Here is a 13,344-nt window from a genome sequence, read left to right on the forward strand (position 1 = left end):
GTGAGCCCACAAAGAGCAAAATTTTGAGGACAACAGCGTCAGGAGGTAGCAGTTGGCTTACCCTACGTCAGGGCTTCACAATTTGGGCACTACTGATGTTACGCACAGGGAAACCCGGTTGCGTGGGGGCGGTCCTGTACATGCAGGGTGTTAGCAGCGCCTGCTCTCTACCCACTAGATTGCCAGCAACGCCTCCACAGTGCAACAACCAACACTGTCTCCAGACATCGCCATGTGTCCGCTGGGGGGTAAAATTACTCCTGGCTGCAAAATCACTGCTCTAAATTAACTCCGTGCATTCAGAAAATCAGAACCAAACTACCGGTCCAGCAACTCTGCCTGCACACTGCTCACCTAGCGCAAACCCTGAGAGGAAGTGGGGAGGAGAGGCGTCGTCACAGAGCCTTCCTGGTTGCCCCCCGAGTTCACCCCTTCCTCCGTACTCACAGCCCCGATTTCTGATGGGCACATTTGTCGCATTTCCCAGCATCCCCTCCATCTGCATATGGCCCATGACGACCTTCAAGACAAATGCGGGTGTGTGGGTGGGGACACTGGGAGGGGTCCTCGTATGAGCGAGGGTGCATCCTACTTTCCCTTTTCCTCCTCCAACAACCTGGACGTGAGGCGACCCTGAACACAGCAGGGCAGCAGGACAGAAGAGCCAGACCCCTGATGACTCTGGAGCCGCCACACCAGCCTGAACTACCCACCTCTCAACTTCCTTTCAGTGCCAAGAGAGGAACGTCACTGTGGCATATGTCATCACGTCATCACGTCATCAGGGAGGGCTTGGGTCAGAAGCTCCCAGCTCTCGTCCTCAGTAACCCAGGCATTCCCCTGCTCTCCCTGGCCGGCTCAGCTCAGAGCCTTTCATCACGTGAGCAACCTGCACCCCACACATTGTCGGCCTCATCTCCCTCACATCCCCAGGCACAAGCCAACGACTTGGTCCAGAGGCCACCCGGTGAACTTGAGGCCATGGAAGAAAACTGGAGCCACAGGAAGAAGTAAACCTTCTCTGGGGCGTCAGTCTCCTCACTTCCCAACTCAAACCTCCCCAGAGATGGGCTCCAATTCTTTCTCTGAATGGTGCCAGATCCTGGATTCTTAACACATTTTTTTGAGAAACCAACCAGCACATTTGCTCCCAACTAACATGGACATAATGAGCCAAACTCACAGAGCCCAGGAGTTGGGCAACATTAGCTGTGATATTGTGATTTATAAGAAATATATATTGCGTCTTGATCCTTTTCCTGGCCCAGAAGCTCCTACTACCCTTGGAATGTCTTAAGCCCTCAGAGTGGTCAAGGAGACTTTGTTAAGTTAATCAAGTGACTTCTGGACACACCTAAGGATGGGGACTGGTTTCCAGGGGAAACAAACATTTGATTGCAGGGCTGGAACCTTCAGTGCCACTCCTGACCTCCAGGGAGGGGAGAGGGGGGCGGAAGATTGAATCAATCACGTCTATTTATTAAGGCCTCCCTAAGAACCTAAAAGGACTGGGTTCAGAGAGCTTCCTGACTGGTGAGACAGAATGTCCATGCCATCCGGCAGGACCCCAAACCCCAAGGGGACAGAAGGTCTTCTGTTTAGAACCTCGCTCTCTGTCTCTCTTCAAGTGGATGTTGATTTGCAGCCTTTAATATCCTTGTAATCTCGTGAGTAAACAGGTTTCCTAAGTTCTGTGAGCCACTTAGCAAACTGACCAAACCCAAGGAGGGGATCATGGGAGTCTGACGCACAGCCAGACGGTCAGAAGCACAGGTGACAACATGGACTCACAGAGGACTGTGAAGTGGGAGAGAAGGTTTAGGGACTAGGCGCCTGACTTGCAGGAATGGACATGAGCTCCAGGGATCTGGGTGTCAGAACTGAGTTAAGCTGCAGGACACCCAGCCGGTGTCAGAGAATTGTCTGGCGTGGGGGGTGGGGAGATCCTGTACAGGCACCTGGGGGCAGAATCCTAACAAAAAGAAATCCCTACCAGATGGGAAGCAGGCCCTGGGAGAAGAGCGTGCTGGTACTCACGATAGACAGCTTCTCTGTGGTCGTGTACCGGGCAAGGATTTCTCCTCGTTTGCTGGCCCAGGGCTCAAAGTCTGATCCCACGATGGAGTTCTCATCTCGGTCTCGTCTCTTTCTAGAGCTGTCCTATGGAAAGGCAAGACAAGCTCTCAGCAGCAGTATCCTTTTCATCTTTAAAAAGAAAGTACGGGGACACCAGGGTGGCTCAGTTAAGCGTCTGACTTCAGCTCAGGTCATGATCTCATGGTTCGAGAGTCTGAGCCCCGCGTTGGGGTCTGTACTGACAGCTCAGAGCCTGGAGCTGCTTCAGATTCTGTCTCCCTCTCTCTCTATGCCCCTCCCTCACTCTCTCTCAAAAATAAATAAAATGCTAAAAAATTTTTTTGAAAACCACAAAGTATAGGGGCGCCTGGGTGGCTCAGTTAAGGTCTGACTCTTCATCTCAGTTCAGGTCATGATCTCCTGGTTCGTGAGTTTGAGCCCCCACATCAGGCCCTGTGCTGACAGTGCAGAGCCTGCTTGGGATTCTGTCTCTCCTTCTCTCTCTGACCCTCTCCTGCTCGCTCTCTCCCTCAAAATAAAAACAAACAAAAACTACAAGCAAACGCAACAGTTGATTAACATGGCAGGGTAAAATTGATTATGTGCTAGCAAAGCAGAACTTAAATGTTCTCATCAAATTAAAAAAATGTAAATACGTGAGGTGATGGGTGTACTAACTCGATGGGGAAATGGTTTCACAGGTGCATACAAATACCAGGCCATTACGTTGACACTCTAAAAGTCTCACAATTTCCTCTGTCAATTTTATCTCATAAAGCTAAAGAAAAGGGGCGCCCGGGTGGCTCAGTTGGTTAAGCGTCTGACTCTTGGTTTCGGCTCAGGTCATGACCCCAGAGTTCTGGGTTCAGGTCCCACAACAGGCTCTGAGTTTACGGTGCAGAGCCAGCCTCGCATTCTATCTCCCTCTCTCTCTCCTTCTCTCCCTCAAAATAAATGGATAAACTTAAAGAAAAGCTAAAGAAAAGGAAGTATAAGCAAAGGCAGACAGTCCCCCAGTGCAGAATAAAATAGGTCTAAAGGTTTACTAGATAACATTTTTTTCAGGCCAATTCACCCCAAAGGGCCAATAAACAGATCAAAAGACACTCAGACTGAGAATCAAGGAAAGGCAAACGATCATCTTTCAACCACCAAAATGGCAAAGCTACAATGACTGGTAATGTCCCAGCTGGCAAGGAGGCAGGACAACAGACACTCTGAAGTTCTGCTGGGGGTAGTATAAATGGTGAAGCCTTTTTGGAGAATGATTTGTGGGTAGCCATCAAAACCTTAAACACACATTGCCTAGCCGAGCGTTTAACTCTTCTACGTGAGAAATCAGTGGTTTGCTTACAGAATTACATAAAAATAAATGAGGGGCGCCTGGGTGGCTCAGTCGGTTAAGCGTCCGACTTCAGCTCAGGTCACGATCTCGCGGTCAGTGAGTTCGAGCCCCGTGTCAGGCTCTGGGCTGTTGGCTCAGAGCCTGGAGCCTGCTTCCGATTCTGTGTCTCCCTCTCTCTCTGCCCCTCCCCCATTCATGCTCTGTCTCTCTCTGTCTCAAAAATAGGGGCGCCTGGGTGGCGCAGTCGGTTAAGCGTCCGACTTCAGCCAGGTCACGATCTCGCGGTCCATGAGTTCGAGCCCCGCGTCAGGCTCTGGGCTGATGGCTCGGAGCCTGGAGCCTGTTTCCGATTCTGTGTCTCCCTCTCTCTCTGCCCCTCCCCCGTTCATGCTCTGTCTCTCTCTGTCCCAAAAATAAATAAAAACGTTGAAAAAAAAATTAAAAAAAAAAAATAAAAATAAAAAATAAACATTAAAAAAAAATTAAAAAAAATAAATAAATGAAAAAAAAAGAATAATAAAGGGCGAAATTAAAATCAAGAATGAACTTTAAAATGCTTTAATAAAGAAAAGAAGAAACTTCCAGGATCTACACTAGCCTCTCACAAAGGGGGGGTGGGGGGGTGGGGAGAGGAGGGCTCCGTAAGGGGGACCCTGTGGGTGTCTGGATCCTGAAAACTGTCGCAACGACAATGTGGGATCTGTGCCATTTAGAAACAAAAAAGTGAGGGCACCCTGGGAGGCTCAGTCAGTTAAGCAACCGACTTCGGCTCAGGTCATGATCTCACAGCTCTTGAGTTCAAGCCCCGCATCCGGCTCTGTGGTGATAGCACGGAGCCTGGAGCCTGCTTCAGATTCTGTGTCTCCCTCTCTCTCTGCCCCACCCCCACTTGTGCTCTGTCTCTCAAAATGAATAGATGTAAAAAAAAAAAAAAGAAATTTTTTTTTTTTAAACAAAAAGAAAAGCCGCCAGCCCTGCCCCCACAGGACTGACCACAAGTAGGGAGTGTTACCGGGGCTGCAGGGTCAGCCGTGGCCGCGAACATGGAGAGGGGGTCTGTCCCATCCAGCACACTGCTCAGTGGGTCCACCATGGAGCTGGAAGACGAGGAGGACGTGGAGGAAGTGCTGCCTTTCCGGCTCACTTTCTTGGTCTTGGACTCTGTGACCTGTGGGGAAAACCCGAGCAGGTAAAGCGGGAATCTCCTATGACCTTCCCCCAACACTCAATGTGTTTTCCCTCATTCCCTTAGTTGAAGTGACCATTGCTTTGTGGCAGGGACGCTTACATTTTGTGACAAACCGAGAGGACTCGGAATCCCAGCTATGGAGGAAGGGATTAGAAGGTGGGATCGAACTGCACCCTGGTAGGGTCCCCTTACACAAAGCAGGTCCCCAGACAAGCAGCAGCCACATCACATGGAGCTCGTCAAAAAACACGGACTCTGGAGCTCCACCTTGGATCTACTGCATCGGAAGCTGCGACTTAACACTATCTCCTTCCTTTTCAAAGAACTTCGAATGCCACATACTGCTGAGCACTGAGGGACAGGTGGGGTGTCAGGGTGTGAAGCCATGTTTTTGTTCCACTGGCCCCCAACTCTTTCTGACTTCAGATGACCAGATCAGAGGTGAACCCCTGAGCCAAGAGGATCCAACCAGTGTTTCTGCTGAAAATGCAGCACAAAATCCAGAAGGGCTGGCTGGGCTCCACTCTCCTCCTTAAACAAGGAAGCTCTGAAAACCCAGGGGCTGAGGGAGGTAATGGACACTCTGGGCATATCCACAGGAAGGCAGAGAAAACCCGTCTTCAGAGAGGACGGGATGTGATAGAATGAAAGGAAGGGCTGGATAAAAGAGAACTTGACCAGCCTTTGTCCTGGTTCTGGGAAAGGAGGGTCCGGTCCTTGAAGTGTCTGTCATTCACACGCCCCTCAGTCACACATGACTTGATGGTAACAAGACCAGCATGGGGGCTGGTCGTGAGAAAGACCATTCCTGTGAGCACAGTCAGGGGGTACCAGCCTGACCTTAGGGGAGGGAGGCTGGAGATGAGGTCCAGTCATGTGGCCAAGGAATCACTGCATCACGCTGTGTAATGAAACCCCAACACAAAGTGTGGACACACCAAAGCTCAGTGGAGCTTCCTGGCTGGTGGCTGCACCATGTGCCGGGAGGTGATACACTGTTCCATAGGCAGAGGGCAGAGAGCTCTGTCTTCAGGACGTTCCCGGGCCTCACCTACCTGTCTCTCATTTGGCTGCTCATTTGTATCCTTCATATGAAACTGTAAACACAGGGCTTCTGAGTTGTCTGAGCTCTCCTAGCGTATTATCAAGCCTGAGGGGAGGTCTGGATTTGCAGACAGTTGATCAGTGGGTGGCCTGGGGTCCCCCAAATCTGCAGTGGGTGTCTGAAGCAAGGACTGCCTTTTTGAAGAGCTTGCCCTAAACCTGTAGGGTCTGATACCAACCCCGGATGATCTGGCAAAGGGCCTCCTATTGGTACACAATAGTCATTTTGTCTGCCTGGCATCTGTCCCCCCTTCTCCCAGGCTTGGCAGTTGTTTTCTTTGGGAAAGCGGCCCTCCCTGACTCTCAGCTCCTACAGGTCTGGTTGGGGTGGAGGGGTTCTACCCCAACCCAGTCAGTCAGCACATTCCCTTCCCCGGGGCACCAGCCTGGGTCAGGGAGGGACACAGAACCAGAAAAGAGAAACTCCCTGCTCTCGTGTCACGAAAGCTGCAGGATGGAAGCCTGGAGCTGATGTGGCTGGTCTGTGTCCACGGGAGTGAGTTCTCAGATTGGAAACGACCCACTGGTGTCTCAGTTGTGACTCTACAAGCCAGCCCACAGGGCCTGGGGGGGAGGGGGAGGGCAGACACTCCAGCTGTGACCTCCTGCTTTATGCAATGGCCTCTGGGCATTCTAAGGTATGTGTCTGTCACCCTCACCCCCACCCGTGATGAGAGCCACACAGCTTCTATTATCTGCTGGTGAAACAGTGCTAACCCAGAAGAGAGGGACCATCTATATCACTGGCCTGCTTTTCACTTTGCTTTTTAAATAACTCACACAGATGAAGACGCCATTCAGAACAGCATCTTCAGGACAGGCAAACTTAAGAAGGGGTTTCGTTTATACACCCACATCAGGAGCAAAGGCATCACCCGCTCGTGACAACCTCGCAAATGTGAGAAAGGGCACAAGGAACATGATGGTGGGTGAGGTCAACGTCACGAAAACCAGGGCCTGGGAACAAAGTGGCCAATAGAAATGTGCAAAAGCAGCTCCGGCCGGCAAGTGGGAAAGACCCAGGAACCCGGCTTGTCATTTTGAGGAGTGAGAGGTTAGAGAGGTTAGAGAGGGCCTCGTGACAAAACTTACGGTTATGGGCTTCAGCGGGTGATAGTCCCCAAACTCCAGTGGCACAGCCTCCAGCCGGCAGGACGCAAACTCTGCCTTGTAGTTCCTCCCCCGGGAGTGCCTGGCGGACAAATCCCAGACCGCCACCATCAGTTGAGGGGGATACAGAACACATTCAAATCATCTGCTCAGACCTTCTCAGGGCTACAGCGGCTCACGGCACAACAGTATTTCTACCGAGCCCAAGAAACGCTGCAGAGAATTTTAACACTCAGTTTGAAGGTGCACAATGCCACCCAGGGATCCGGGACCCGTGAGGCCAGACGCCAGAACCAAGGGCACTGGATGAAGTGAGGTCAACTCTCCCCCACACACTGTTCTCCCCCCGACAGCCAGCGCCCAAGGAGGAGCTGAAGAGAGGGGCGTGCAGGGGGAGGGAGAAAGCCGGCCCTGCTCTCCCCACCAAGTTCACGAACGCTGTGGAGCCAGAGAAAGTAGCTGAGCAGGAAGTAGACAAAGAGCACCCGATTTCACGGGTCTTGTGAAGGGATCACGAGATAGACAAGGGGACAAAGTATCCACACCGAGGCACGAGAGGAAAACACATGGGAAGAAGAGCAGTGTGAAAGGCCTCGGGGCGGAAGGGAAGGTCTCAGAACAGGCAGAGAAAAACGGGAAGAGGAATGGGCAGCAGCAGTATTTGAAGGGATGGCAGCTAAGATTCTTCCAAACTAGGGGCGCCTGGGGGGCTTAGTCGGTTGAGCTTCTGACACCTGGTTTTGGCTCAGGTCATGATCTCTCAGTTTGTGGGTTCGAGCACCGCGTCAGGCTCTGAGCTAACAGTGTGGAGCCTGCTTGGGATTCTCCCTTGCTTGTACACACGCCTTCTCTCTAAGTAAATAAACTTTAAAAAAAAAAAAAAAAGAGGGGCGCCTGGGTGGCACAGTCGGTTAAGCGTCCGACTTCAGCCAGGTCACGATCTCGCGGTCTGTGAGTTCGAGCCCCGCGTCGGGCTCTGGGCTGATGGCTCCGAGCCTGGAGCCTGTTTCCGATTCTGTGTCTCCCTCTCTCTCTGCCCCTCCCCCGTTCATGCTCTGTCTCTCTCTGTCCCAAAAATAAATAAACGTTGCAAAAAAATTTTTTTTTAAAAAGAAAAAAAATTTTTTTAAACCAAAATAGAATTTTTCCAAACTAAAGACCTCAAGCTATAGATTGAAGAAACATGCATGCCCCAAGCAGGACCCACACAAAAAAGAAACAAAAACCATACTTAGGGCCTTCATAGTAAAATGGCTAAAAAATAGAGGATTTCTTAAAACTAATAAAGACACCTTATTTTCAAAGGGTGACGATTATATTACTGTCTCAGCAGAGAGGAGAGCCAGCAGACAAAGGGATCGTACCGGTGAAGTACCAAAGAAATTAACTGCCAGACAAAAACCCTGCACCTAGTGAAACGGTCCTTCAGTCATGAAGGAAAGAGTTTCTTGTTAAAGAAAAACCAACAACAGCATGTACAGAACTATACTTTAAAAAAAAGCTACACGGATTGGAAGAATAAATATTGTCAAAATGCCAATACTACCCAAAGCTATCTACACATTCAATGCAATCCCAATCAAAATTGCACCAGCATTCTTCTCGAAACTAGAACAAGCAATCCTAAAATTCATATGGAACCACAAAAGGCCCCGAATAGCCAAAGTAATTTTGAAGAAGAAGACCAAAGCAGGAGGCATCACAATCCCAGACTTTAGCCTCTACTACAAAGCTGTAATCATCAAAACAGCATGGTTTTGGCACAAAAACAGACACATAGACCAATGGAATAGAATAGAAACCCCAGAACTAGACCCACAAACGTATGGCCAACTAATCTTTGACAAAGCAGGAAAGAACATCCAATGGAAAAAAGACAGTCTCTTTAACAAATGGTGCTGGGAGAACTGGACAGCAACATGCAGAAGGTTGAAACTAGACCACTTTCTCACACCATTCACAAAAATAAACTCAAAATGGATAAAGGACCTGAATGTGAGACAGGAAACCATCAAAGCCCTAGAGGAGAAAGCAGGAAAAGACCTCTGTGACCTCAGCCGTAGCAATTTCTTATTGACACATCCCCAAAGGCAAGAGAATTAAAAGCAAAAATGAACTACTGGGACCTTATGAAGATCAAAAGCTTCTGCACAGCAAAGGAAACAACCAACAAAACTAAAAGGCAACCAACGGAATGGGAAAAGATATCTGCAAATGACATATCGGACAAAGGGCTAGTATCCAAAACCTATAAAGAGCTCACCAAACTCCACACCTGAAAAACAAATAATCCAGTGAAGAAATGGGCAGAAAACATGAATAGACACTTCTCTAAAGAAGACATCCAGATGGCCAACAGGCACATGAAAAGATGCTCAACATCGCTCCTCATCAGGGAAATACAAATCAAAACCACACTCAGATATCACCTCACGCCAGTCAGAGTGGCCAAAATGAACAAATCAGGAGACTATAGATGCTGGAGAGGATGTGGAGAAACGGGAACCCTCTTGCACTGTTGGTGGGAATGCAAACTGGTGCATCCGCTCTGGAAAACAGTGTGGAGGTTCCTCAAAAAATTAAAAATAGACCTACCCTATGACCCAGCAATAGCACTGCTAGGAATTGACCCAAGGGATACAGGAGTACGGATGCATAGGGGCACTTGTACCCCAATGTCATAGCAGCACTCTCAACAATAGCCAAATTATGGAAAGAGCCTAAATGTCCATCAACTGATGAATGGATAAAAAAAATTGTGGTTTATATACACAATGGAGTACTACGTAGCAATGAGAAAGAATGAAATATGGCCCTTTGTAGCAACATGGATGGAACTGGAGAGTGTTATGCTAAGTGAGATGAGCCATACAGACAAAGACAGATACCATATGGTTTCACTCTTATGTGGATCCTGAGAAACTTAACAGAAACCCATGGGGGAGGGGAAGGAAAAAAAGAGGTTAGAGTGGAAGAGAGCCAAAGCATGAGACTCATTAAAAACTGAGAACAAACTGAGGGTTGATGGGGGGTGGGAGGGAAGGGAGGGTGGGTGATGGGTATTGAGGAGGGCACCTTTTGGGATGAGCACTGGGTGTAGCATGGAAACCAATTTGACGATAAACTTCATATATTGAAAAAAATAAAAAATAAAAAATAAATAGAAGCACATTTAATTGTAGTGTGATTCTGAAAGTAGTAAAAAAAAAAATAAAAATAAAAAAATAAAAAATAAAAAAAGCTACAAAGAGAAACAAAATGATCCCAGCTGAAAACAAAAAACTATATACATAGTATATATGTGCATACACACTGTGTATACACGTATGTACATATGTATAGGCTATGCATGCATATTGAAGAGTAAAAAAAAAGGTAAAGGTGTGGATAAAAAGAGATTAGTGACCACAAAAAACAGTAACTTATAGTATTTAAAATATGTGTAGGGGGCACCTGGGTGGCTCAGGGGGTTAAGTGTCTGCGTCTAACTCTTGACTTCCGCTCAGGTCATGATCCCTGGGTTGTGGGATTGAGCCCTGAGTCAAGCCCCACGCTGAGCCTGCTTCAGATTCTCTCTCTCTCTCTCTCTCTCTCTCTCTCCCTCTGCCCCTCTCCCCTGCTCTCTAAAATAAAAAAATAAATAAAATAAAACAGAGGTAGAATTAAAACTCAGGTCAATCAGCACAGAAGAGGCACTATGGTATGAATGTTTGTCCCCACCCCCCCAACCCCCCAAATTCACTGACTGAAATCCTAACCTCGCCTTTGGGAGGTGATGAGGTCTCAAGGGAGGAGCCTCATGATAACCGGGACCCCAGAGAGCCCCCGCCCGGTGAAGACACGCAGTGCAGGCACTGGGTGAAAAGCAGGAGGCACCGCGCCTCACCGGGCTGGCCAGACGTCCAGCCTCCAGGAGAAACAAATATTTTTTGTTGTAAGTTGCCACATCTGTGTTTTTTTTTTGTTTTGTTTTTGTTTTTGTTTTTGTTTTTTTTACAGCAGCAGCTCGAACGGACTAAGCCTCGGACTGAGAAGTGGGGCTGCTGCCTTAACAAATACCTAAAAACGAGGAAGCGAGTCTGGAGCCGTAACGGGCACAGGCTGGAAGAGTTTTCCAAGACCGGCGAGAAAAGCCACCGCCCCGAGTGGACGGTCAGGGGCGATGACGGTGAGGGCTCGGAGAGCGCACAGGAGAGCTGCAGAGAAAGCCTCAGCCCTCCTGGAGAAGACGTCTTGCCAGTGGTTGCGAACAGAAGCTGGTGGAACAGACGGCCTAGGCCAGACCAGCGAGGCTGCAGACGGAAACGGGGACTGTGCTACTGGACACGGAGAGGCGATCCCGGTCAGGACCCGGCGTCCCGGACTGTGCTCACGCCCTGGTGTCCTGTGGACGGCAGAACTTGTATGCGACGGAACGGGGTATTTGCAGGAGGACGTTTCTGGGCAAAGTGTTGCAGGGAGCAGATTGGCCGTTCTCCGATTACTTACAGTAAAAACCGACCGGAGAGAAATGACTGAAAGCTGGCTCGGCTCATCAAAAGGGAAACAATTTAAAAACATGGAGAATTGGGGCACCTGGGTGGCTCAGTCAGTTGAGTGTCCAACTTCGGCCCAGGTCATGATCTCGGGGTTCGTGAGTTCGAGTCCCACATCAGGCTCTGTGCTGACAGCTTGGAGCCTGGAGCCTGCTTCCCATTCTGTGTCTCCCTCTCTCTCTCTCTGCCTCTCCCCCACTCACGTGTGCGCGCGCGCTCTCTCTCTCTCTCTCTCTCAAAAATAAATATTTAAAAAAGCCTTAAAAACCCCGTGGAGAATTAGGTCTCAAAGAGCGTAAAGCTGGTCCCTTCGTTCATTGGCCTGAGTGTCCCCTGAATTCACCCTCTGCCCCACTCACAGCTGTGTGCCTTCACTAGTACTTAAGGAACCCCAAATCCAACTACACCCTGCAGTCAGCCTTATGGGTGAGCCCACCCACCCAGAAACCTACTCAGTATGAGAGAACAGAGATCCCAGGTCATTTGACTTCTATCCCTTTCTAAATAAATGTGGCTTTGTGAGCACGAAAGGAGGAAGGCCAGTCAACAATACAAATTCATCTCTACTTTTTATGTTTTATTTATTTTTTTAAAGAACTACTGCTTTAACCTCTTTTGGTGGGGGAGGGGGCAGAGAATCTCGAGCAGGCTCGACATTCAGCATGGAACCCAAAATGGGGCTCGATCCCACAACCCTGGGATCATGACCTGAGCTGAAATCAAGAGTTGAATGCTCAACCGACTGAGCCACCCAGGCACCCCACTACTTTTTATTTTTTGGAAAGGAAAATCCCTATCACGATATATTGCCTGGTCTCTCTGGATCCCATTTACCAAGCATACCCAGTCCTCCCCTTCCAAAAATATGAAATATTCTTCCTGACTCCCTTTAATTTTTTTTAAGGTTTTTTTGTTTTTTTTTTTTTTTTTTTTTGAGAGACAGAGAGCAACTGAGCATGAGCAGGGGAGGAGGAGAGAGGGAGAGAGAGAATCCCAAACAGGCTCCACCCTGTCAGTGCAGAGCCTGATGCAGGGCTTGAACTCACAATCTGTGAGATCATGACCTGAGCTGAAATAAAGAGTTGGACGCTTAACCAACTCAGTTCCCCCCAAGTACCTCCCGACTCCCTTTAATATGCTGCCAGCCAATCCCTGATTTATAAAATAAACAAAGACCCCCCCCCCCAAGAATAAGGAAATTGGAGTAACAGTTATCAGTGGCCATAACGGAGTTTAAAAATCAAATTACGCTTTTTCTCTCTTCAGATCATTCTTAACTTTATCAATAGAACTCTGAAAGGTTAATTTAGTGGAATGAGTAGAAATGTAAGCGGACCTGAAATTCAGTTGCAAATGTTTTTCATCCCTGTGATAATCATTAACAAATCAATCCACAGCTGAGCAAGACTGTATCCCAAGAACAGGGTGACTGGATACACAGAATCAAATAATAGTTCTCGTTTACAATGGACTTGCTGTACAGCAGGACCCAGGCCAAGCCCTTTCCCTGCACTTCCTCGTTTAACCAACTGCCTAATGCTAAGATGCTATCATTACGCCCATTTTTCAGAGAAGCTGAGGCTTAGAGTTGAGGGGACAGCAGCACGTGACAAGGACACAAAAACCAAGGCAGCCTGACTCGCATGCAGGAAGGAGCTCTGGAGACCATCCATGGGTCATCTTAAGAACCTTAAGCAATTGTCTACCTTTGTCTTTTCTTTTAAAGAACCAAGCGGTGAAATAATTTATTTGTTTATTTGGATGAGGGAGGAGGGGCAGAGAGAGAGACAATCCCAAGCAAGCTCCACGTTCAGTGCTGAGCCCAACATGGGGTTCGATCCCATAACCACAAGATCATGGCCTGAGCATAAGCCAAGGGTCAGACACCTATCCTACTGAGCCACCCAGGCACCCCGAAATAGTTTTTTGTTTGTTTGTTTGTTTACAAGTTTGAAGGGAAGGAATTCCTTGGGGAAAAAAATAAA

General features: G+C 48.6%; 1 protein-coding gene across 2 annotated transcripts in view; it reads right to left on the bottom strand.

Annotated features, from left to right (window-relative positions):
• The window catches only part of VPS35L (VPS35 endosomal protein sorting factor like), a 118,424-nt gene that overhangs the window by 100,575 nt on the left and 4,505 nt on the right, over window positions 1-13,344 (bottom strand). For both annotated transcript variants that reach the window (XR_015245701.1, XM_086692934.1), the window contains exons 2-4: window positions 6,807-6,906; window positions 4,434-4,589; window positions 2,038-2,160 (exon numbers count right to left, since the gene is read on the bottom strand). Coding sequence is in view for 1 of the 2 variants with exons in the window: in XM_086692934.1 (XP_086549060.1) it covers window positions 2,038-2,160; window positions 4,434-4,589; window positions 6,807-6,906 (379 nt within the window). In the remaining variant the exon portion in view is untranslated. The remainder of the gene's footprint in view (window positions 1-2,037; window positions 2,161-4,433; window positions 4,590-6,806; window positions 6,907-13,344) is intronic.

This window comes from Puma concolor, chromosome E3 (assembly GCF_028749965.1).
Source record: "Puma concolor isolate L17-30 chromosome E3, mPumCon1.1.hap2, whole genome shotgun sequence".
Classification (NCBI taxonomy): Eukaryota; Metazoa; Chordata; class Mammalia; order Carnivora; family Felidae; genus Puma; species Puma concolor.